The following is a 24,615-nucleotide window of genomic DNA, read 5'->3' as shown; positions in this document are numbered from 1 at the left end:
ATATTAAGATTAATGAAGGTTTAATAAATGTATAAAATTCTGATTATGCCAAAAAAAATTCATAAAATGAAAGAATTGCTATTACATTTAACCTTCATACTGGCTCAAATACACTTAGATCCTCACAAAAATCAAGAAGCTATCATCATGCTATTAAAAACCAAATTCTGCATTGCTGCAGGCCAGACACTTTATAGGAAACACCATTGGCGTAGCTGAATAATTGCAACACACTTACCCCGTCAAACGGGCGATGCAGCTGCAGTATCCAAAACAAAGAGAGAGGGGAGGGGACTATATATTTCGAAACATATCAGGGCAAAACAGCATGCTGTTAGCAAAAAAGAAATATCTTTCAAAGGATTTACAATCCTAAAACAATGCTTTATGGTCAGACGAAAAATGAAAAAGACATGTTATTTTTGATGAAATCCGCATAATTTTGAAATCATTTAATTATAATTCAGTTAATTACCAAATTTTACTACTTGTTTTGTTCTATTTGATACCGCTTTTAATAATAAATTTTATTTTATTTCTACAAAGTAAACATAGGATAGTCTCATAAAAACTAAATTTTATAAAAACTAAAAACTTACATGAATTCAAAAATATATGTCAAATGTTCCATAATAATATATTGTGAAACAAAAGTAAATGATAGTTTGTAGAATGTTGAAAAACTATGCAATATGGTTTTCGTATCGATGCCAACTATGTAAGAACAATTAAACGAAATTCACTGATTCATTATCGCTATCAAACAATTCATAATTTTTTTTTTCAAATATTACATGATAAATACGAAAAATCAATTTTCAAATCAAGTCAGCATTTCAAAATAAATGCAAGAATCTTCACTTTTAAAAATAGCCCATCTGTATTTAATTTTAATATAAATAAGAAAACAGACACAAGCAATTGTTTTTGATTACACTAGTAGTTAAAATTATGCCTCTTAAAAGAGCATCAAATTATTTTAGGATTATGTGATAAAAACACATTAAATAAAACGCTAATAATGGAAAATGCTATGAATGATTAATAACTATTATGCCTTTATAAAACAAGGATAAATTTTCAGAATTTTTAATTACAAATAGATGGAAGAAGAACAAGTACATACACATTTCAGCTATCATTCAATATTTTCTTGGTCCAAATATTTTTTCACCCACTCGAACACAGTTGCTACCAAGTTCAATCTAAAACATAAGAATATAAAAATAAACTCATTCATTAAATGAGACTTAAAACACATAAAATCATTATACCATAACATAAAGAAAAATTAACTTTTAAGAGTTGATAAATGTTGATGTATTGCCATATATTAAGATATTTAGATAATGACAGAAAAATTTGATTCCAAGCAATTTTACATTTACATGCATAGCTTTGTTTAACTGACATGTTAAATAGACATCGTGAGAACAGAATGGTTTCAAGCACTGGTTTTATTATTATTCTTTTTTACTAAAAAAAAAAAAAAAAAAAAAAAAAAAATGCAAGATACGAAAAAACAAGTTATCTGTCTTATCTTTTTTTCAAAAATACTTTAAATAAAAATAATAAGTCATGAGTAAGAAACAATGGGAAGGGGTTAAAGATATTCAAGTTACAAATATTTAAATGTATTTAATAATCTGATTCTTAATGACATTTTAAATATTATAGTTTGGTTCTGATTACTTGGCTGCTGTGAAATAAGAACTGAGTGATATCAGATGATTTTATATTTATATGATAAGAAGTAGACGCAAATCGAAGTTTACCAGATTTGTATGCATTTCTCTCCTTCATAACACAAAATTATCTAATAATGCTCAAAAGTGAAATCAGAACAGCATAATTATATTTATTTTGTCTCTTTTAATTTGCCATAATTCATGGAATTAGTTGAAATAACAACAAAAAAAATCATAATTTTTAAATAAAAAAAATTATCAAAGTATAATAATTTACCAAAATAACAAAATCAATATTAAAATTTACCAAAACAGAAAATAATTCGTAACCAACACAACATATAACTTTGACAAATTTTTTTAAAAAAAAAAAGTCATTTCATTACATCAATATCACAATAAAAATTAATTATTTAATTATATCACATCCACGCCAAAAGAAAAATATGAAGCATCTTCAAAAAGTGTTTTAAAATGTTCCTACTCTACAAAAACGTCAAAATTCATCCGGAAAAAATTAATTAATAATCAACAAGATTCCAGACTCGAATTGTGCACAAAAAAAAAGAAAAAGAATGAACAATAGTAAAAATACTGCATTTTCTAATGTATCAAATAAAATAATTTTCATTTCATTTCAATTATCTTCAAATTTATGATTAGTTTGATGATTTACTATTTTAAGAAATTTATTTGATTTACATTTTTATACTAAAAAAATTGATATAATTTTATTTTGTTTAATATTTTTTGTCAGATTTCACTGATTATTGGTATTTCTATGCACATTTTATTTTAGTTTTAATCTTACTAATCTTGTTTAAAATATTTTCTGCTCGTAAAATCAAGAGGGAGTAAGATGCTAACATGAATAATACAGGCCAATCAAAAAATGCCATTAATCCACTGCTTTATACATAATAATTCCATGGAAGTAATAGACACGCCATTACGTCTCCTTGCAACAGCGCCTTCAGGTAACGAAATGCAAAATCTGAACAGTTTTCAAACCGGAATACTTGTTCATAATTTGTTTGTGGGAGGATGGCAAAGAGTGCATGAACTCAAGGCTCTTAATTTTCAGGTACAACTGGATGCCTAAAGGTGGCTTAACAATGACAACAAATAGCAATATGCTAATGGTTTGTTAATAATGCATAATAAATATTGATGTTTAATTAACCTTTTAAATAAAAACAGAAAAAAATGGGGAGAAAAGAATGATTCTTCATGACGGAATCAAATGGCAAAGAAAGGGTCATGGCGTCATGTTAATATGATAAAGCAGAAAGTCAATGATGCCCAATCACAGATGAAATGTTGAGGTCCTTGGATGGTCTTAGGGTGCTTAGGATCGTAGGTTTCAATTTCTTTAATTGCTGCACTTTCGCATTTACCCAGTTTATCAAAATGTCTTGTAGACAGTTTTATGCGGAATTCGTTGATGGTGAGGAGTTGATGGTTTTTGCAAATATTATACGGCATATTGTTAATTTTACTCACCGCCTTGTTTTCTAATTCTTGGGTATGAGCCCTGGCCGTAGTCGCCCAAATGGAGGATGCATATAAAATAAGCATTCTTAGCCTTGCAGATGAAAAGTCTATTTTTACTTGAAAGCTTGGATTGAGAATTGCGAAATTTAGCTTCAGTTCATTTGTAGTTAGCTAACTTTCTAGGATATATTTCTTAAAATTTAAATGCTTATAAAGGGTAATGACGAAATAAGTTATATCATTGTTCAAGGGAATGTTCCGTTTTAATAACTTTGGAGGATGAGGTAGGGTTTTATTTCCATGTGAAGAGAACACCAGGAAGAAGGAGTTTGATGATTTTGTGAGTAACCTCCATCATGATCATTTCAAACAGACTATCGATTCAAACTCGATCAAATGCTTCGGTGACGTCCACAAAAACAGTCCTTGTACTCAATCCATTGATGAAATCTTGCTGTATAACTAACTCTCCGTCATTCTAAGAAGCTTATTAACAGCCAAATTACAATAAAGAATACGATCTTCCACATAGTTGTTTAATCTATTAACGATGATCTGCTCAGTAATTTTGCTGGGGCTAGGAATGAGTCTGATAGGTTCGAGAGATAATTCCTGCATACAGCATCACTAAAATGTAACTGTGCCTTCCTTTACAGCGAAGGACCCAAATATGAAATTTAATTCATTGTTAAAAAGTCAATTTTCATTTCAATTGTCTTCATTCTGGTCCTAGCAAGCTGTAGACGGATTAGCAGCAATGGGCACTGCAATACAAAGAAAACCTCTCACAGCCAAGGAGCTTAATCGCATCTGCGGGATAATAATATAGAAACTGGCTAACATTAAAAAGTTCATCGATAGTTGTCAATCCATAAAAGAAGAGCGGGAGGGGGGGGGGGAGAGACTAGCAACAAGTGCAACAAAAACTGGCCAAAATTCAAGAAATAAAAAAAATGGAATTAAAAGATTGTTTAACAGCTATTTAGAAATCGATGAATATGAAGAAATTAATGCAAAACATGATGAAGAATTGCTAGATTTAGAAGCTCAACGGGATGAATTAGAGGTAAATCTCAGTTGCTAACACTCTAAATTTAAAATTAATGATAAGCATGAAACTAAAATTCAGACTTAAAATTATAAATTCACTATATTGTATTGAAATCAAAATTTCCTGAATACCAATGTCAAAACTTAATGGTAAAACAGAAAAGTTCTCCAGCTATAAGAATCAACCTATGTGCATAATAACTGACAATTAAGATTTAACAAGTAATCAAAAACTATTTTATTTAATGTTTGTCTTCTATTAAATGAAGATTTGAGACGCTAATTTCGGCTCTTGAAGATCGTTTCAAAAGTAAAAGAATAGTTAAAAATATTCATATTTTAAATCTACTTTAGGATTAAAAAATATCGCAAATACAATAAACAAAAAGCTTGAGAGCTATAACAAAATTTAAAACTTGAGTGTAATTATTTACGGAATGTTGTTTTAGTAAATATAAATTTAGAACGGCTTGACAAAGATAGCAGAATATTCTACGAATTATCGCAAATGAGGAAAGAAATTCTTTCTTTAAATCAACATTTGCAGTTTTTGCAGTGAAGAGCAAAGATATTAGATCAATTAGGAAAAATCATTTTAATAAAAACGCTCTTATAAATTTTGTAAAGAAAATTCTATCGTAATAAATAAGCAAAAGAAAAAGAATTTCCTTATTAATTGAAATAAAAGCAAACATGATGAAAAATCACGTATTTTATGAAAGAACGACGCTATGAATTTTTAAAAATGGGCATTCCAGATGGAATCGAATTATTAAAAAAAATCACCGTTTCAGTAAAAATTGATTTAAATGGCACATAATGAAATTTCAAACAACTTTCGTATATCAAAAGGCCTGCCATAATTCTTTCATTTGTCTCGAATTGAAGAGGGAAATCAGTATTGCGAAATCGAAAGTGAAATTCGTTGCCACTCAGAATGAAGTCGGACCTAATGCAACCACAACTTATTCTGATGATGCGTCTGTATGACACTCTGTAACTGGCTGGATCAACTTTGGCAAATTATTCCAAACTAAAGTGTAATAAATTACTTTGCACCACGCAAGTACATATTAATGATTCATCCGGTCAAAAAAAAAAAAAAAAAAGGGCGGGGGGCGGGGGGGGGTAGCGGAAGTACTGTTAATACTCAAACATTTGACGTTGTTCTCTCTCTGTATAAACATAAATATAAACATTAATTTCAAAGATCAGCAGAAATGAACTTTTTGTTAAAAATAAATTTAATACACATGTATCAAACGAAAATAATGATTTTTTGAGAACTGCATCGTTTTTAATTTTACCAAAAATAACACAGTTGATACCTGGAATAGAACTGATGTTTCAAATGCAAATTTCCCAAATGAAATAAAACTTGCCGATCCTAACTTGCATATTCCTAGCAAAATTAATGCATTAATAGAATTTGAATTACTGAATGAAGAAAACTTTAGACATTAGACAAAACAGCGCGTTTGGATAATTAGTAACAAGAGCTATAAAAGTACATCTTAATATTTTTTTATAGAATAATTTTGGAAAATGGTAGTCTAGAAAATTTGGTTAAAAGTTACTTTGAATTAAAAACTTTGTCTGGTGGTATCGCAGATGAATTGAAAGAACTCAGAACTTTTGAAAAACAATACTGTGAAGAAAAATTTAGTTCTACACATAAAAGAAATGAAACCGGAATCTATACAGTTAAATTATCAATAATCGAAGATAAAAGTTCAATGTTAGGTGATTCCAAAGAAATAGGAGAAAGACGTTTAAATTTACTCTGGAAAAGTTAGATTAAAATAAAACTATGACCACACTATATAAATTATTCATGGATGAATATCTTCCGCTTAAATCACATGCAAAGAATTTGAGATTGAGCTGATAAAGGAAGTAGTAATTACTTCATTCCTCATCATGCCATCTTTTCCCCAGAAAGCACATAATTACCTTAGCGAATCGTTTTTGATGTAAAACGAAATTTTAGCAATGGAGTTGCGTTTAATTCTGTATTATTAAGTAGTGGCAGAACAATCCAACAAGAATTATTTTCAGCTGTTTAAAGATTCGGAACGAACAATTTCTAATGAATATATCAGCATAATATATAATTCTAAATGAACATATCAGTTTGTATTTAATACAGATATAAGAAAATTGTTAAGCCAGAGTTCAGTTGACGAATCAGACAGATTTGCACATAATTTTGTAGTACTCCAATCAATTTGCTCCAGTAAAGGCATAGAGGCTATGGATTGTCATATATGGAATAACATGTGCTCTATTGTTAGCCACAAGAACTCTAGCTTGGCATTAGCTGAAGATGAACAAAAAGAATTTCCCCAAGTATCTAAAGCATATCTATGCTGATTACATTTTAAATAGATCAAATAATTTAGAAGAAGCTAAATTTTAAGAAATTCAGTTGATACAACTCTTAAACAAAAGGGGTATGCAAACTCCATAAATAGGTCTAACTTCCATCATATTCAAATACTGTCAAATACTAAGAATTTTGTGGCATCCTACATCGAATGTTTTCATTTTTAAGTTACTGTAAAACTGAAGTATAATTTCTCATAGCGCAAAGATCTTTCAGTCACAGCTAGAGTGTCTGATCCTTTGAGTCAGTCAATTCAGTCGTAAGAAGAGAACAAGTCTTTCTTCAGAGATTTTTGCTGCAAAGAAATTGGAATTACACAATTCCACCAAACGATCTATAAGACAGGTTAATAGTTTAAAAGCAGCACACTAACTACAAACCCTTCTAAGTGTTATAATCACCTATCCCATAATCACAGATCTGTATTGCTCTGTGATACACCAGGAAAGATCTTTAGTGTAGTAAATTAAAAGTTTGTCCAATAAAGGCATTAATTAAGCCTCGTCTAAAACTTTCTGTTACATTGTTGTTAGCTCGTGTTGTGTCAAGGGCGATTTCTCATGCAAGTAACATCTTAATCACATCTACATGTGGACTCTACTACTATACTTTAGCATGGAAAAAAAAAAACACACACACCCTTTCTTTTGAGAAACTGAAAACGCCCAGTCGTGTGAAGATAATTAACTCTATGTCCAAATTATGATTAGAGAAATGTCAATTCAACAAACAATGTAGCAGACATAGTAGCCAGAGGTACTTTAACCACCAATTTGGTAAAATGGCCTGCCCATTTATGCAATCAAACATCCCTTGAATAGATGAAACTTAATCTGTTTATGCAATCAAGTTCTTTTATAAACATAAATGAAAATTTGAGACAACCTTTTCAATTCCTGATGTCAAGTTTTGGAGGGGAAAAAAAAAAAAAAAAGAAAAGGAGCCACCCAAATTTATTTTGCAATCGTTCATCCTATGAGAAAACTAAAAGTACCATTCTAAAGACAGTAATGCATACCAAATATAACGTGCGTAAAATTTTTATAAGGGGATATCTACATATTTAAAATTGCACAAATTTTGAAATTTTCTATAGCAACACCCTTTTTTGATATGAATAGATTTCCCAAGGAAAAAAAAATACCCACAGTACAAACTTTGATTAATATATTATGATTACACAGAGCGATATCTGACATTTTTTTGTTAAGGGGTCGTTTCCATATGAAGACGTGTAAGGTTTTGATATTATTTGAACGTCGGTTATATAATTTTATGGCTCCATGAAAGCATCTGTAAAGTTACAATTGCTTTATGCATAACAAAATATTTGCAGTGAGAATTTCTCTGAGGTTTGATTCTTTTCCTCAAAGAAAAATTCAAGAGCACTATTTAAATTGTGTCTGGGCCTGAATCACTTAATTCAATATATTTTTTATTGTTTAAAAGAAATATGAATTTTAATGTTAAAATAAATATGAGAAAAAATTCACTGTTTTTTCTTAAATTTTTTTGCACTTTATTCCAACATTGTTTTCGTCAGTATCTACTTTTCTTCTCATCATTGCTTATAATTCCAAAATATGATTATTTTATTGCATTCTAAACGAACAGATGCAGTTTCATGACTAGAAACAAATTACAGAGGAAGTTATTAATACAAATGGCACAGAAATCGTTTCATTACTTATTGTTGAACTAGCCGCCTTTGGCGACCAGCCGGTTCGCCAATCTTAATGTTCGTTTAAATTTTAATAATTAAATAGGTTGAACCGGAGTTTAACCCCCTTCTTCGCCAAGTTGCGATAACGCGCCAAGCTGGCAATCTTTATTATGCACTATAATTGAACATCTGCTCCTTTGCTTTTGAACATTTCGCAAGGCCGTTGTTGGCGATTTTTAAAAATTGCGCAAAGCAGGGGCTTAAACTCCGGTCGTTACATTAAATATTTTACGCAATTCCAACTTTAATAGATTCTTCAGCAAAATATTTTAAAACTTCAAATTTTGATAGTCATATAATTCACTCATAATATTATAAAGGCCTTCAGTTATAGCGTGATATGTATCTCTCTAATTTTCTGTTACCCCTCGTAGAAATTATGCTTTAAATTAAAGTGTAAATGATTAATCTGCAATTAATATAATAATATTTTTTACTGAAACAAAGCATTTTTTCTAATAATATGATTACTGATAATAGAGTCACTGAGCGTTTAAACTTTATGGTCACTAAAGAATATCTTTCTTAATTTATGTAATATCTCAAGAATTTGTCAACAAAAATTTCTCAGATTCATCATGAACAGATCGATTCATTAACAATGTTTAATTTTAAATGCATCAAACACTAAGAAAATAAAATGAATCGTTTAAAATAAACAGTCGAAAACAGGTTTAAAAAAAACTACTTAAAAAACGATGTACTTAAAACTATAAGCATATACAAAAAATATATAACTAACATAAATACAACTTACAACTTACTTACAAAAGCATGCAACTAACCCAAAAATAATTTAAATCGTCCGTTGGTTGTCATGCCAACAATCAGAACAATGCGCATGCGTGGATTTTCTTCGCCAGTTACGTTAACGCAAATGCGTAAATTTTTCTACGCCAGTTGGGGTAACGCTATGCAGATTAGACATTTTTAATTTCCTTTATTCTGTGTTATTTTAATTCAAAAGTACTTCAGAATGAATCTGAAACATGGATTAATTAACAATGTTTAATTTTAAATGCATAAAACATTAAGAAAATAAACAGAATCGTTTGAAATAATCCGTCGAAAAATGTTAACCCTAGCCTCATGACTGTTGGGAGAAAAAAACAACTGATGCCTTACTTATTTGGCGGTGGGGAAAATGGAAGATTTTTTTGGCGGAAAAGTTGGCGGTGGGGAAAATGGAAGATTTTTTTGGCGGGAAAGTTAGTTTTTAATTAATAATTAAAATTCTAATTAAAATTTCAAAAAAAGGACCCCAGGTGCACATTCCTGACCTCTAAGGTATACATGTACCAAATTTAATAGCTGTATGTCAAATGACCTGGCCTGTAGAGCGCCAACACACACACACACACACACACACACACACTGAGCTTTATTATAAGTATAGATGACAACAGCCAAATGTAAACAAATGCCGTACACGAAACAGGCGGCTACATCCTTCGACTCCAGGTTGATCATCTTGCACATGATTGGCTGGTCTGGTCATGTGATTCACTGACGTTTACTCATTGCAACGGAAAGATTGTTTTGAACCTATTTTTGATTAATTTTAAATATGACTGTTGTTTGAATTGAAAATATTTGGAATGTAATTTACAAGCATGACGGGAATGCGAATGTGTATGATAAATTTTAAATGAAAAATGAGCAGGAAGCATCGCTATTTGGGATCAATCTTAAATATGATTGTAGTTTCTTTTTTGAAATATTTTGAATGTACTTCCGATTATTTTTAGGCATAACAGAAATGTGAATGTATATGATGAATTTAAAATGTGTTATTATTGTGAGTTAATATTTATATTTTATGAATGCATAAAATCCAGTAACAAAAGCCTCAATAATGTAGTATTTTCAGTTATTTATAAATGCAATTATAGTGGGCATTTAAAAACTAGTATCTTTCAAATCATTTACAAATGTAATTGCCTTGTGAATTAATGTTTAATATGCATACAATAACTGCAAGCTGTAAGCGATTCAAATATTTTGAAGCTTATACAGCTCATCACATATTTCTGTTTATGTAACTATCCATGTCAGTTTAGCAGATGTACGATTAGATGTTAGTTCTAACCAATACTTATCTTTATTAATAAAATAACTTCTTACAAAATCTTCCATGTCATTTTTTTCAGATCATTAAGCATGTAAGATACATTTAGTAAGTCCTACTTAATTTACATGAAATATTTTGAACATATATTACACAACTATTTCTATAATTAAAAAAAAAAGCATTTCATTGGCAAATGATGTAAAAGATGGACAAAAAATTATTATCAGTTGTGTAAATAAATTTCACATCTAACTGGGAATTAAATGCATGTTGTGCATTCAACTAGGTAAAAATCTTCTTGCTTTTCATTGCTTAAGATTTTCAAATTGTATTTGCTAATGAAATATTATTATGAAAGTTATTCAAGGTTTTATATTATCGCTGACGTCTAATACAATGACCTTTTATTACAGGATTTTTTCCCTATAATATTATATATAAATTTCAGATTTGTAATCCATAGTTAAATATATATTCCAATATCAATTTTAAATTTTACTGACATAATAGCATTTCAATATCAAACAGCATGTGCTTTTTAATAGAATGCGTGCTTACATATTAAAAGGGAAATTACGCCATAGGGATAATACGTCAGTGAATCACATGACCATACCAGCCAATCATGTTCAAGATACTCAACCTGGAGTCGAAAGATATAGTCGCCTGTTACACGAATATTTCCGATCATTTCAATAAACATTTTTTACACCTGAAATTAATTCAGCACTTTACTCAGATAATTAATACTGCTTCAGAATATTACACCAAATGCTATGAAGAGATCCCGCTGAAAATACTGTTCAATCAGAGTAAAAATGACAAAAGAGAAATAAAAAAGACAGAAATTACAACAGAAATTTTTATCAAACAAATTTTAATCGAGCGCTAAAATATACTTCGTTGATTACCATAGAAGCGTCTGAGGGCTGCTCCAAAAATTCTGCTCTGAAGGAAAAAGTTGCGAGGGGAAAATTTTCAGAGTAGTAGTTTATTACGCCTATCCTCAAGAGCGACATGGTCGAGTCCGTTGTTTTTGGACAGCTGAAAGATTGTTTTGAACCTATTTTTGTTTAATTTTAAATATGATTGTTATTTGCATTGGAAATATTTTGAATGTAATTTCGATTATTTATAAGCATGACGGAAATATGAATGTATATGATTGATTTAAAATCAAAAACGATCTGGTCGCATCCGTTATTTTCGATTAATCTTAGTTAAATACGATAATAGTTTTTATTGGAAATATTTTGAATAGACTTTCGATTATTTTTATGCTTGAAAGAAATGTGAATGTATGTGATTAATCAAAAATGTGTATTATTGTGTGTTCATATTTATATTTTGTTAATGCATAAAATCCAGCATCAAAAGCCTTAATGGTTTAATATAGCTATTTGAAATATTTTCAGGTATTTATAAATGCAATTTACAAATAACTGAAATTTGAAAAACTATTATCTTTTAATAATTCACAAATGTATTTTTTTTAAAAATTAATGTTTAATTTGGAATTGCAAGCTGTACACAATTCAAATATTTTGAATCTAGTACAGATCATCACATATTTCTGTTTGTGTAAGTTTCCTTGTCAGTTAAGCAGATATAGGGTTAGTAATAAATCTAACAAATATTTATTTTTATTAAAATAACTTACAAAATTATTTGTGTGTACATATAATGAGCCATGTTCCACTATTAAAATTTGACTTCACATATTTTTTGTGGTTGATTGATTTAATTCAAATACAAACTTCTCTTATACAATGAAATTATTAAAAAGGCTAGTTACATATCCTTAACATAGAATCTGGGGGAAATGAACAATGGCAAATACTTCAGTTTGTCGTTCTTCTTAAGCGTGTATATGGAATATTACAATAACTTTAGATTTTTTTTATTGTACTAGACTGATTGTATTCTAGATGTTTTTTTTTTTTTTTAAATTTTTTTTAAACCTTCTCGAATAGAATATTTTAGAGGTTCAATATTTTGCATTTTATTTTAAAAATATATTTATATATAAGTAAGATATTGAAAAAATGTAAAACTTTTAGTTAGTAATAATCAAACTTCTGGTGTAAGTAAATAAGTTAAAATCCAGTAATTTTTTTTAAATAAACATCTTTTTTTTATTGTATAAATATTCTGAATTATTCAAAATTTTAGATTTTTAAAGCATATTCAATTTTAGAATTGAGAAATTGAGTTGCTATAAACCTTTGTTGTAATCTATCTACTGAACAAATTTACTTTATATATGAGTTCCTGCTTTAAAAATCTTATATAAAAATAATTTTTACATTAAACTTATTTTTCTGAGATTTTAATCCATTGTAGACTTCACACATAGGAAATTTTAATTTGCATAAAAAAACATTTTAACATAAATCTGTAGTTTAATCCTTTCACAACTATCCTAATCATAACTTCAGGGTTAAATTTATTAAAATATTTGCTGTGTTTAAATTACATGCTTTTGCTTTATATACAATATATATATACACATATGATATTTTGCATTACCAGTTTCACTTACAATCTGTTTTAAATATCTCTTTCGAGTAGTCAACATTAAAAAATCTTAACTTGTACATAATTAAAAACAATAAAATACGTAATTAGTTGGAATTAAATTATAAGTATCATCAAACCAACAAAGGATTCTAGACCCATGGATTCAATAATATATTTTAAATATTTACACAAAATCTTGCTCCAATTGCATTTTAAAGTGGTTAACTTTTTCATAAATCTTTATAACATCTCTCTCATTCTTTATAGCAAAGATGTCAAACTCATATGTCAGGCTTGGCCAAAGCAAACAAGGTTTACATGAGAGACAAAGAAAGTTTTCTTTTTGAAAATGTTGGTCTATTTCAAAAATGTCATGTCAAAAATGTAAAAAAAGAAAAAGACAAACTAATATCAATGTTTCCTTCCTTGCACAAGGCATCTTCAGTTACCCTCAATCCTATTTCATGAAATAATTTGTCAATAGTGATTAATTTCAAAATGATACAAGGTGAATATCAGTAATTCTGGATCTGATAGAGAACTTATTTCATGTCAAGAGAAAATAATTGCTCATACGTATAAGTACTTTAAAACAGGGAAATAACTTTATATTTCAATTTTCAAACCTGTCCGAGAAATTTACATTTTTTATCTATGGAGAAAATTTAGAGAAATGCAATAAAACTATGCTTCCAAGGATTTGAAATCATCAGACTTGTTTCATATGCAACTCTCAGCCTTAAAATGTCCCCCCCCCCGTATATTTTTTGATACCATGCAGTTTCTACTGAAATTGATCTGTTAAGGAGTTTAATTAGGAATTTTAAAAATTACAGTAAAAACATTTTATTTACAATTTTATTATATAATGTCAAGGCTACTGGGCTATTAACCTATTTATCATGGATTTTAGAGATAAAATATGTAATAATTTAAAAAATAATTATTTGTTCACATCCCCCCCTCCGCCCCACGCCTGAAATTTCAAAAATCACTCAGTAACAGATTCTCAAACATGTATGGTTAATGTATACTTGCATACTTCCAAAAATTCTCATCAAAAGTGGTGTATGTATACAAGGCAATTAAGATTATTCTCATCATTATTACTACCACTGTTTTTGCTGTACACAAAAATTATTATTATTTTTAATATTTTGTATTTTTTAAGAGGGTTTCCCATCTTGCGTGTTGAAAGAAATTATAAAGTAAATGGGTATCTTGGTAAATAGATGATCCCAATATCAGGTGCAAGTCAAGGTAGTAAATAAGCTTAACCATCGCCAGATGAATAATCGCTATGGCTTGTCTAGAGAAACTGATAGTTCATATATTCCATTGGCTCTTAAAAGTTAAAAACCTCTTTTAATCATATCAGTTTCATTTCGTACAATTTCTTTTACTGTTTCCAATAAATTTTAAAAATTTAATTCTATTCATAATCTATAACAATGTTTTTTTAAAATAATTCTTCAATTCCATCAAAACATTCAATGATGACGTTTTGCCAGTATTAAAATTAAGATTAAAAAAAAGAATTATTTTCTTCAGACATCAACTCAAAGAAATAAGATTTTATTTTTTGCTTAGATTTTGCAGTATATAATCTTTTTTTTTTATTTGCATGCTCACTGATTTAAAGTAGATTAATTTGATTAAATTTATATTTTTTGGTCTTATGGACATAAATATACCATATAAATTTTATGGATATAAATATACGCCTTAACATTTAGACCTCTAGGCGCATGTACCTACTCTGTTACAGTTAAAGGGTTAACTGCTGGATAACAAAAGCCTCTTACATGACATCCAATCATACAGGGTAGAGTGCACTGAGGAGTTTCGAACAAATAAGTTTGCAGTTTACAAATACTGATTCAGATAGATTCGTAAAGAAAAACATTTTTGTGAAAACTATCTACAAAGCTTAAGTTAGGAATGCTTGCGCTTATATTACACTTGAAAAAAAAAAAAAGAAAGAAAGAAAACTATCTCAGAACAAAGAGTAGGAAACAGGCACATGCAAGGCATTCCAAAACATGTTTAACATGTGAAATTCCCATCTATTGCCTTAAAATCATTGAAATTTTCAATATGGGTATGCTTTTCAACAGAATATGGATATATTTAAGGAAAAAAAACGCCTATTGACAAAATTGTTACTTTATCACACTTGAGAAATGTGTATGTATACTTGTTTGAAAAAATTACATTTAGGAAATGTTTTTCCATCTCTTTTTCAAATGTTACCTAATGAGCCTTTTCCGCCTACAGTTTTTCATTTCTTTGTTATATAATAGGCATTACTTGATACATCATACTCACAAGTTTTCTATAAAATAAGTTTAAAAAATAACTCACAGCATGCTCAAAATCACCAGATGTCCCCATACTTAAATTGACTTTCTCTTCAAATCTTGCATCAATAGTATCCTTCAGCTTTTGAAGAGTTACAAAATCAGGATTAGGACCTTTTGTAACATCATGATCAGGAGCTCCTAAAGTCATTAAGCCATCCAACTTCAAATCTGGACATTTATTAATCACATGCTCAACTAGTTCCAATGCATCATCAGGTGTAACTCCACTTTTAGCTGTAATGGGGGGAAAATGTCTCAATTAAAAAAAAAACAAGGACCTTAAATCATCGATTGCTTTTTAGTTTTTTGCTTACAAGTAAGAAATAAAAAGTATGTAGCCGCTTTATTCATGGTGATTTTCTTAACATATTAAAAGTAGCGATATGATACACTAACACACTTGATACCAAATGTTATAGAATCACTCATAATTTACTAATACTGCAAGGTATTCTACCAATCTTATTTCATTTAAGGTAAAAACCATAAAAAAAATAAAAAATAAAAAAAAATCCTTAGTAACTAAATACTTAAATTCAGCAACAAGTAGAAATAATTTCATGTTCACTTTTATTAACATCAAGCTATACTAAGAAATGAAGTACTATTATAAGCTTAGAAAAATTCAATGCTATCAAAATAAACATTTTATACACAGAATTCAACATAAATATTATCGCTACAGTTCAGTTAAAAAACTATCCAAAAGATTTATAACATATTTGAACTGTTTATAGCTTTTCAGAAAATACACTAAATGGGGGAAAAATAATAAATAAAATTGAGAAGTTGAGTTATATTAAAAAGTCACCAAAGCAAATGAATTTAGCTACTTTATATAAAATCCGTTCTTAAATAAAAACATAACTTTAAGGAAAGCATTTGCCTTAAACAAACAAAAATATTCTCAAACTAAAAACATCCCTTGCAATTTTAAATTTTAATGAAAAGGTATTATTGATAATATTAAATATACACATTCAGAAAGATGCTGTGAGCACAAATGAATCTTGACAGTTAATTCTACTGCTTCATAATAGTTTGCACAAAATGTTTCCTTCATATAAAACTTTTTAATATCCACAACAACAACAAAAAGAGAGAGAGAGATGTACAATTACAAACAGAAAGTTTGGCTGAATTAAGAATCCATTTCAAATTCATAAAACGTTTAATGAAAAGGGAGGCTAACAAATAGCTTTCTTAAATATAAATGATGAATTTATGCAAACACAGAATTAATTCAATGAAAACAGTAGCATAACTTTTTAATTAGAATAGCAAAATATAATTTAAAAAAATGAATAAAAAATATCCAAAAAAAAATGTATCAATAATAGAATTCTGTTGCAAGGAAAAAACATTTTGAAGTAGGAAAGTCCTTATTATATTCAAATACATAAACATAAAAACTTTTTTGATTTATATAAGAAACCAAAATTAAAATTTTTTTTGATGTACTATTGGTATAATTCTTAACAAATTGGTAAAATTTTAGTTTTTAACTAGTTAAATATTAAATACAAAATATAGTTGAACTATCTTAAAATCTGAAATATTGTATAAAAACATTCATAACAAACAAACTGCCTATGAAAATATAAGCGAGTATATAAGTTGAACAAAACTATTTGTAGTATCATGCAGCAAAAAGAAGATGGTTTTTAAATGATAAAATTACAGAAGAAAAATGCTGATCACAAATTATAAAATGAAATATTTATTACTTGGTTCTCCACTTGTATTGACTTGAATCATAATGCTTAAAGATGGTGGTTTATTTGGCATTTTTGCAAAATGTTTCTGAACAAAATCAGCAGTTTTTACAGAATCAATGGTATGAATTCTAAATAAGTTTGGGCATGCTGTAAATATAATGGATCAAAATTAGAAATGTATCATGAATATATACAATTAACTAAACAAATTATTTTTATGGGAATAAATTTTACAGCTATAATTTTTGTTATTACAAGTAAAAAATTATATGATGAAGCAACAATAAACCAAATATCAAAGAATATTTCAATACAAATATTGTAAGTAAGAATAAAAAGTATTTAATTTAAATAGCTGATAAGCTTCCATAAGAAATAAATGTTATACATTCCTAATACCTGCTGATTACTTTAAAAATATGTTTAATTCTTAAAATAATTATATAAAGTTTAACAAGAAATAAGTTCATAAGATATCTAGAGCCCCAAGTAACCAAGTTTCTGCCATTAGTAAAGTTTTTAAATATTTAAATTTTTTAATAATAAAAAATCTTATTTAAATATTTCCTAGATTGTGCAAATTTTACATATTATATATATACATAAAGGATTTACAACAGAGTTCTGAACAATATAATATTTTGAATCAAGGAATGCACTGATCTATAATCAAATTGTGTCTATATATAATTTTGCTGTAAGCAGGGTGTAAGATTATTAATTAAGATTAAATTCCTTATCATTACAGTATAAATGTTTATGTACAGTAGACTCCCGATTATCCGCGGGCGGGTTATGTGCGGTGCGGATTATCCGGCTGTTAGATGAGATTTGCTGTTTTACAGTCTAACTTTATTCTATCATCTAACATGCACTCATTACGAATTTACGTAATAAATAGCATAGTTTAACAGCATAATATTTATAAAGAAATTAAAAATATATATGAATGTTTAAAAATAAATGATTCAAAATAAAAATAAAAAAAAATTGCTAAATTACACTGATTCTACTACATAAAAATAACAGGCCATTAATAAAAAAATAAAATAAACTAGTTCACAAGAATATATAAATTGCACAGGTTACAGCAAACTAAACTGAAAAGAAAATTGCATGAACAATAATAGATACAATTAATCATGAAAGTGATATTGAAGATGCCATTAACCTAAACATAAAAGTAATTTTTCTGATTTTTTTTTTTAATCTGCTAAATAATGTTTTATTCAAGCTTTAAAGAATCTGGGTAGGGGAGGGGAATTCAAAATTTTTGATATAGGAATTGAAATAAAATGGAATTTTAACATTAAAAAAAATCATATAATAACAAAATCACGTGAAAAATAGAAATTTTATTGAAGACATTTGAAGAATGCTCAAATCTTAAAATAAAAAAAAATTAAAAATTAAAAAAAAAAAAAACTTAAAATTAGGAATAACAATTTAAATTTCAATATGTTATAACAACCATCACATACATAGTATTTCTCACAGAATTCACCCAGAAACCTTTAAACATATTAAAACATCACACATTTATGAATTTACCTAAAAGTTTGGAAACTTTGTTACTTTGCAAATGGCCAATGAAATGCCATCTAATTTCAGGACAGTTATGTACAATCTGAAAAGAAATACCCATACATCTTACTTTTCCAATTATTACACACATTCAAGTTAATAGCAAATTGTAGAAACTTATAATTCCCTTTCTGAAAATGATTTAATTTTTTTCACACACACATATGTGATGTTAAAAATTACCAGATGATACACAGTAGTTAACAAAACATTTAGTAGATATAACTGTGTATAGAAAGAAATTCAATTAATACAAAAAAGTAAATTAAAAGTCTTGTAAATAGCCAGTGTTAATAATAAGATATTTGAGGAATAATCAAAAATTTTCTGTTAACACTCGACTCAAAATATAAATTTTTTTTAAAAATTTTAATACTAAAATTCGCATTTATACATCTATATAAACATCCTATAATATTTGTTAGGGAATATTAAGGTACATAAAACATTTAGTAAACAAAATAACTAAATAAATGAAAGTTCGACAATTACAGTAATTATAATAGTACAATAAAGCAATATACAATCAATTAAAGCAAAATATGAAATTTTATTGAGTTAAAATGACAATTAATGTAATTAAATAATCAAAAAATTCTTACAGACTTTAACTGTCATGAATTGTCTGCATTTATTAACAATTTGTTTTCCATAATGTAGAATCAAATTAATTTAAACTGGTATTTTGTTCAGTGAAATTAATGTCCCTTTTTTGAAATCATACAGTTTATTAATGAAATATTTAGAATTATGGTGAGATGATAGAAAATATCTGATCTGAATCAGACTATGAAGTTGCATATCAAATAATCTAAGGCTACCTCCACAACTATATTTAATAACTACACCTACTACTACTACTATACCTTTTTATAATGGTCAATAAGATTTTACCAAAAAAGACTTATACATTTAGAAACACTATATTCAGAAAACCATGCTTACTTCTTCATCAACTGCTTTATCATGAAGTTCTGCCACCTAAGGATTTTAAAATAAAAATAAAACTTTTAAATGTATGTATAAATAAAATTCAGACAATTTTCATGGTTGAATACTAAAATGGGCAGGAGGAATAATTTTAGTAATAATGGTACGAAGAAAATAAGATAAGTAACTAATAAAAATGCCATTATATTCATTAAAATAAACAAAAATTTTACAATAATGGGTAAATATGTTTTCTGTAGAAATAATTACAAAACTTAACCATAGTTTCTGTTTCAAATGTTATACTAATTATTAATGAAAAAAATAGTAAAAAGAACTTAATCCAAAAAGGGGGGGGGGAGGGTATTGAAACAGTTTTTAAAAATATCTTTGATATAATCAGGCACTAGATTTTATAAGACATAAATACAGTTCTGTAGTTAGAAAATGGTAGACATGCAATGGAGTATACAAAAGCTTATTTACAAAATTTTCTGAATAACTTAACATTCCTCTAAAGAGTATATCTTCCATTCAATTAAGATTTTCATTCATTTATCCACTTTGTCAGCTGTCTTTTCTTATTATATCAAAATTCATAACTAATGTGACCGATAAAGGTGGCTTTTTTAAAGTTTCAAATGAACATAATCAGTTTATATTTTTTTTAAATAGCATGAATTTGGGCACAATTAACACTGAGAAAATTAAATACATAAAGGCAACTTACATAATTTTCTCCAAAATCTCTAATTCCACACTCATATGTACGGACAATAGAAGATATTGGTTGCTTTTTGCTTACAGCCACAAGTTCCACTTCGTGAGTAAATGCCTCAAAAAAAAAAAAAAAAAAAAATGTAAATTTTATATGTGAAAAAGTTTTGTAAATCCTTGCACTGTTTCTCAGATCATTATTAACATGATATGAATTAGTAAGTAATACATTTAATTTATATATCTTTCTAAATGCATGTACAATTAATTTAGCAGCAATGCCAAAAAAAAAAAAAAAAAAAAAAAAAATCAAAATTTCACAAAACCTATATGAAAATGTTTTAAAATAAAAAGATTCCTCACCAAATAATTATAGCACTGTCCCTCATTTACGTAGAACAATTTGATTACAGAGAAACAATTTATTATGATGATATGGATGATAATTCTGATGGCATTTAAAAAATACTAAACCTCATAAATGTATTTCTCTTAATCAGTATTTGATTCTATGAACATAGATAAAATATAAATATTTTCCCATCGTTAATAATATTAATGTATAATTATAATAAAAAAAAATTAATCATAAAGGCAAGTTGAAGGCCGTACAGGTGAACGGCGAGCTTTTGCTTCTTCAATTAGCTTCAAGACCTTCTGTATATTTTCTTCGATAGGTTGTTCCATTTGAAATTAAACTCGAAAAAGCGATTGAATCACAACTCAAAACTGAAACGCAATTATTTCGAATATGATAAGACTCGTTTTATTTCAGTTCGTTTCAAAAGAAAATGTTCAGTTGAATATCTGGCTTTACCTTTAATGCTAAAGTTTGGGATTTTCTTAAATTGTCTTTTTTAGCAGTTGATGTCTCTTTCTACGAATAGAAAAATAAGTCACTAAATTTTTTCAAAGAATACAAAAAAATGAAATTTTACTCATATTATTGTTTGGTACCTCCAACGAAGATCCATAAGTAGAACAAGGCTGGAGTTATTATATAAAATATCTTTTAATTAATAGATTTATTCATTAAAATGCTGTAAGTAAAATCAAAATTGATGATTTATTAGCAGCATTTTACCTTCATTCGCTCTAATAAAAATTTGCATCGTGAAAAAATTTTATAGTCACTATGCTTAATAGGCGGTATGAAAACTTTGACATGGCATGAGTAATGTATTGAATTCATCATGTTCTAGAAATTGTCTGGCAACAATATCACAGGAGAAAAGAAATGTTATGTTTTTTATCAAGGAGGATAGAAGGCTATAGAAGGCACTATCCTCCTTGTTTTTGTTTTTTTTGTTGTTAATTTACTGCTTGTCACTTGAAATGAATTTACACGTTAATTCATGAAACTATTGAAATGTTTCATGTTGTAAAAAGAATTCTAATTATTTCGTGCAATATGGACAACATAGACTTCCTGTCTGCTTCTTGACGTCTTTTTCGAGAGTTGTTTACTTTAGTTCTTATATTTTAGTAATGAATTTTGCTTTAAATTTTTAATCTCCTCATGTTTAGAAAGAGTAAAAAACCATCGGGGAAAGTGTTCCCTGTGCGTGTTACGACGATGGATGCTGAACTGGAATTTGATTTAGATTTAAAAGCTACTGGAAGAGATCTTTTCGACTTAGTGTGTCGAACTATCGGGCTTCGGGAGGTATGGTATTTTGGCTTGCAGTACGTTGATTCTGAAGGCTTTGTAGCCTGGTTAAAGCTAGATAAAAAAGTAAGAGATCAAGATATTCGTAAAAAATTGCCAGTTTCATTTTTATTTTTAGCAAAGTTTTATCCGGAAGATTTATCTGAAGAATTAGTCCAAGAAATTACTCAGCATTTATTTTTCTTGCAAGTTAAACAAGCTGTTCTTAATATGTCAATATATTGCCCACCAGAAGCATCTGTACTGCTTGCCTCTTATGCTGTACAAGCGAAATATGGTGATTATGATGAAGCAACTTACAAACCTGGAATGTTGGCAAATGAAGATCTTCTTCCTCAACGTGTCATAGATCAATATCAAATGACTCCAGAAATGTGGGAAGAACGAATCAAGACATGGTATGCTGATCATAAAAATATGACACGTGATGAAGCTGAAATGGAATATTTGAAAATTGCTCAAGACCTTGATATGTATGGAGTTAACTATTTTCCAATTTGTAATAAAAAAGAGAGTGAACTGTGGCTAGGAGTGACTGCACTTGGTTTAAACATATATGAGAAAAATAACAAATTAACACCCAAAATAACCTTTCCTTGGAATGAAATTAGGAATATATCATTTGATAATAAAAAATTTACAATTAAACTTGTTGACAGAACTTCTCCTTCATTCCAGTTTTATTCTTCCAAAATAAGGATGAATAAGTTAATATTAGATTTATGTGTTGGTAACCATGATCTGTTCATGCGACGTCGTAAACCAGATTCCATGGAAATTCAACAAATGAAAGCACAAGCCAAAGAAGTTCTACTCCGTAGACAGATTGAACGGAATAAACTTTCTCGTGAAAAGCAGCTGCGAGAAGAGATTGAAAGAGAAAAGGCAGATCTAGAACAAAGGATGTTGCAGTATCAAGAAGAAGCCAGAGTAGCACTAGAAGCATTGCGTCGATCTGAAGAAACTGCTGAACTTCTGGCTGAGAAAGCAAGAATAGCTGAAGAAGAAGCTATGTTGCTGACACAGAAAGCATCTGATGCTGAAGCAGAGATTCAGAGAGTCAAAATAAGTGCCATAAAGACAGAGGAGGAAAAGAAGTTAATGGAAAGAAAAGCTCACGAAGCTGAACTATTGGCTACCAGAATGGTACAAGAGTCGGAACGAAGAGCCAAAGAAGCTGAAAAGTTGAAAGAAGAGCTTATTAAAGCACAGATGTCTGAAAAAGATGCCAAAGAAAAGCTGCATGAAATATTTAAGAACAGTTATTCCAAATCCTATATATCAAATTCTCCTGTTGATGTCCTAAATGTAGTGCCAAGACAGTATCCCGAGCTACAACTAGAACCTAACATGAATGCTGCTAATAATTCTGTTACATATGATCTAATTTCTGACCATGAAATGGAAAAGTTAACTTTAGAAATTGAAAAAGAACGTGTGGAATATTTAGAAAAAAGTAAACATTTACAGGAACAGTTGTTAGAACTAAAAACTGAAATTGAAGTATTGAAAGTTGAAGATAATATTACTTCCCTAGATCATATATATGAAGATAATGCTGATCGTGGAGAAAATAAATATTCAACTCTAAGAAGAACAAAATCTGGATCTACCAAAACTCGTGTTGCTTTCTTTGAAGAATTATAGCATTTGGCATATTATGAGGTAAGCAAGATTAAAATCAGTAAAAGAATAGGATTGGTATATTAGAGCAATTTACAGTGTTTTATCAACAGTTTCTTTTGTACAGAAGAAATATATTTTCATCTGAACATAAATTTAATGAATTCTATTAGTTTATACATAGCTTTTTAATCTCATTTATGTGATATGTCTGTGTTGTAATTTTCAAATATTGTCTAGGTACTGTTTCCTAATTTTGGGGTTCATGAATCCTTTGGGATTCTTTGAACTTCTCTAAGAGATGCATGATACCTAATTTAATTATCTGTACATCTCTTCTGCCAAATGTCAACTAAAAGATTTATAAAAGCATATTCTTAAAAATTTTTAAGCTGTTAGTATTGCTTCTCTGCTAAGACTGCAACAACTTATTAAAAAAAAATGTTGCTTGAATTATAAAAAATTATTCAGCTTTTAATTTTATCAGCGTACAAATTTCTTTATAATTGATTATGTCCTAATGGGTCATTGTTTCTTCTCACTTTACATTTTTGTTAAAATATTGGAGATATTTAATGTTTTGTTAAATTTTTGTTAAAATTATTCACAAGACTTGTTTTGATAAATAGGCACTTATGCTTGACATGAATTAAGGCCAGATACATGGGAAAAAAGAATGAAAATAATGCTAATTGCATTATGGAATGTATACAAAAGAAGTATTTGATTTAATAATTCCCATCTGTTTGAGAAGTTTTAACTGATAAATTTGGAAAATAATTAAAAAATAAAACCATCTAAAAATAAATACAAGATTAAAAGTGTAGTTATTAAGTGCTATGTTTCCTATTTGAATTTTTCTGCCTCTTAGGTTATCTGATAATTATAAGAAATTTTGTGATAGTTTTAGTGTTTAACTCTGTTATTTTTAGATATTGAAAAACTAAAAAAAAATTCTTTAGATTTGTTAATTAATTTTTTTTCCAAAAAAGGATTAAAATTTTTTTTCATGGTTGAATTTAATACAATATTTTACTATTCTTTAATGGTTATAAAATTGTGAACATATTATTTATAAC

The 24,615-nt window shown here is 28.2% G+C and overlaps 2 protein-coding genes across 3 annotated transcripts in view; one reads left to right on the top strand and one right to left on the bottom strand.

Annotated features, from left to right (window-relative positions):
* Positions 1-20,993, bottom strand: part of LOC129958220 (pyridoxal phosphate homeostasis protein-like) — a 30,143-nt gene extending 9,150 nt beyond the window's left edge. Inside the window, exons 1-7 of one of the 2 annotated variants that reach the window (XM_056070503.1) lie at positions 20,857-20,993; positions 20,258-20,362; positions 19,543-19,578; positions 18,565-18,640; positions 17,023-17,160; positions 15,297-15,529; positions 1,127-1,205 (exon numbers count right to left, since the gene is read on the bottom strand). In XM_056070503.1, the coding sequence (XP_055926478.1) occupies positions 1,143-1,205; positions 15,297-15,529; positions 17,023-17,160; positions 18,565-18,640; positions 19,543-19,578; positions 20,258-20,362; positions 20,857-20,931 (726 nt within the window). In that variant the 5' untranslated portion in view covers positions 20,932-20,993 and the 3' untranslated portion in view covers positions 1,127-1,142. Of the gene's footprint in view, positions 1-1,126; positions 1,206-15,296; positions 15,530-17,022; positions 17,161-18,564; positions 18,641-19,542; positions 19,579-20,257; positions 20,363-20,856 lie in introns of those variants that run through there. The other variant, XM_056070504.1, reaches the window with a different exon arrangement.
* A 501-nt stretch (positions 20,994-21,494) lies between these two features.
* Positions 21,495-24,398, top strand: LOC129959521 (merlin-like). Its single transcript, XM_056072390.1, has one exon. The coding sequence runs from the start codon at positions 21,764-21,766 to the stop codon at positions 23,558-23,560; it is 1,797 nt and encodes a 598-aa protein (XP_055928365.1). The 5' UTR covers positions 21,495-21,763; the 3' UTR covers positions 23,561-24,398.
* The last annotated feature ends 217 nt before the right edge of the window (positions 24,399-24,615 follow it).

Source organism: Argiope bruennichi, chromosome X1, assembly GCF_947563725.1.
Source record: "Argiope bruennichi chromosome X1, qqArgBrue1.1, whole genome shotgun sequence".
Lineage (NCBI taxonomy): Eukaryota > Metazoa > Arthropoda > Arachnida > Araneae > Araneidae > Argiope > Argiope bruennichi.
Note: the sequence above shows the minus strand (reverse complement) of the source record. Positions and strands in the feature narration are given on the sequence as shown.

Bases quoted from the DNA above. Each gene is read 5' to 3' on its own strand.
- LOC129959521 (XM_056072390.1), top strand. From the start codon at position 21,764: ATGTTTAGAAAGAGTAAAAAACCATCGGGGAAAGTGTTCCCTGTGCGT.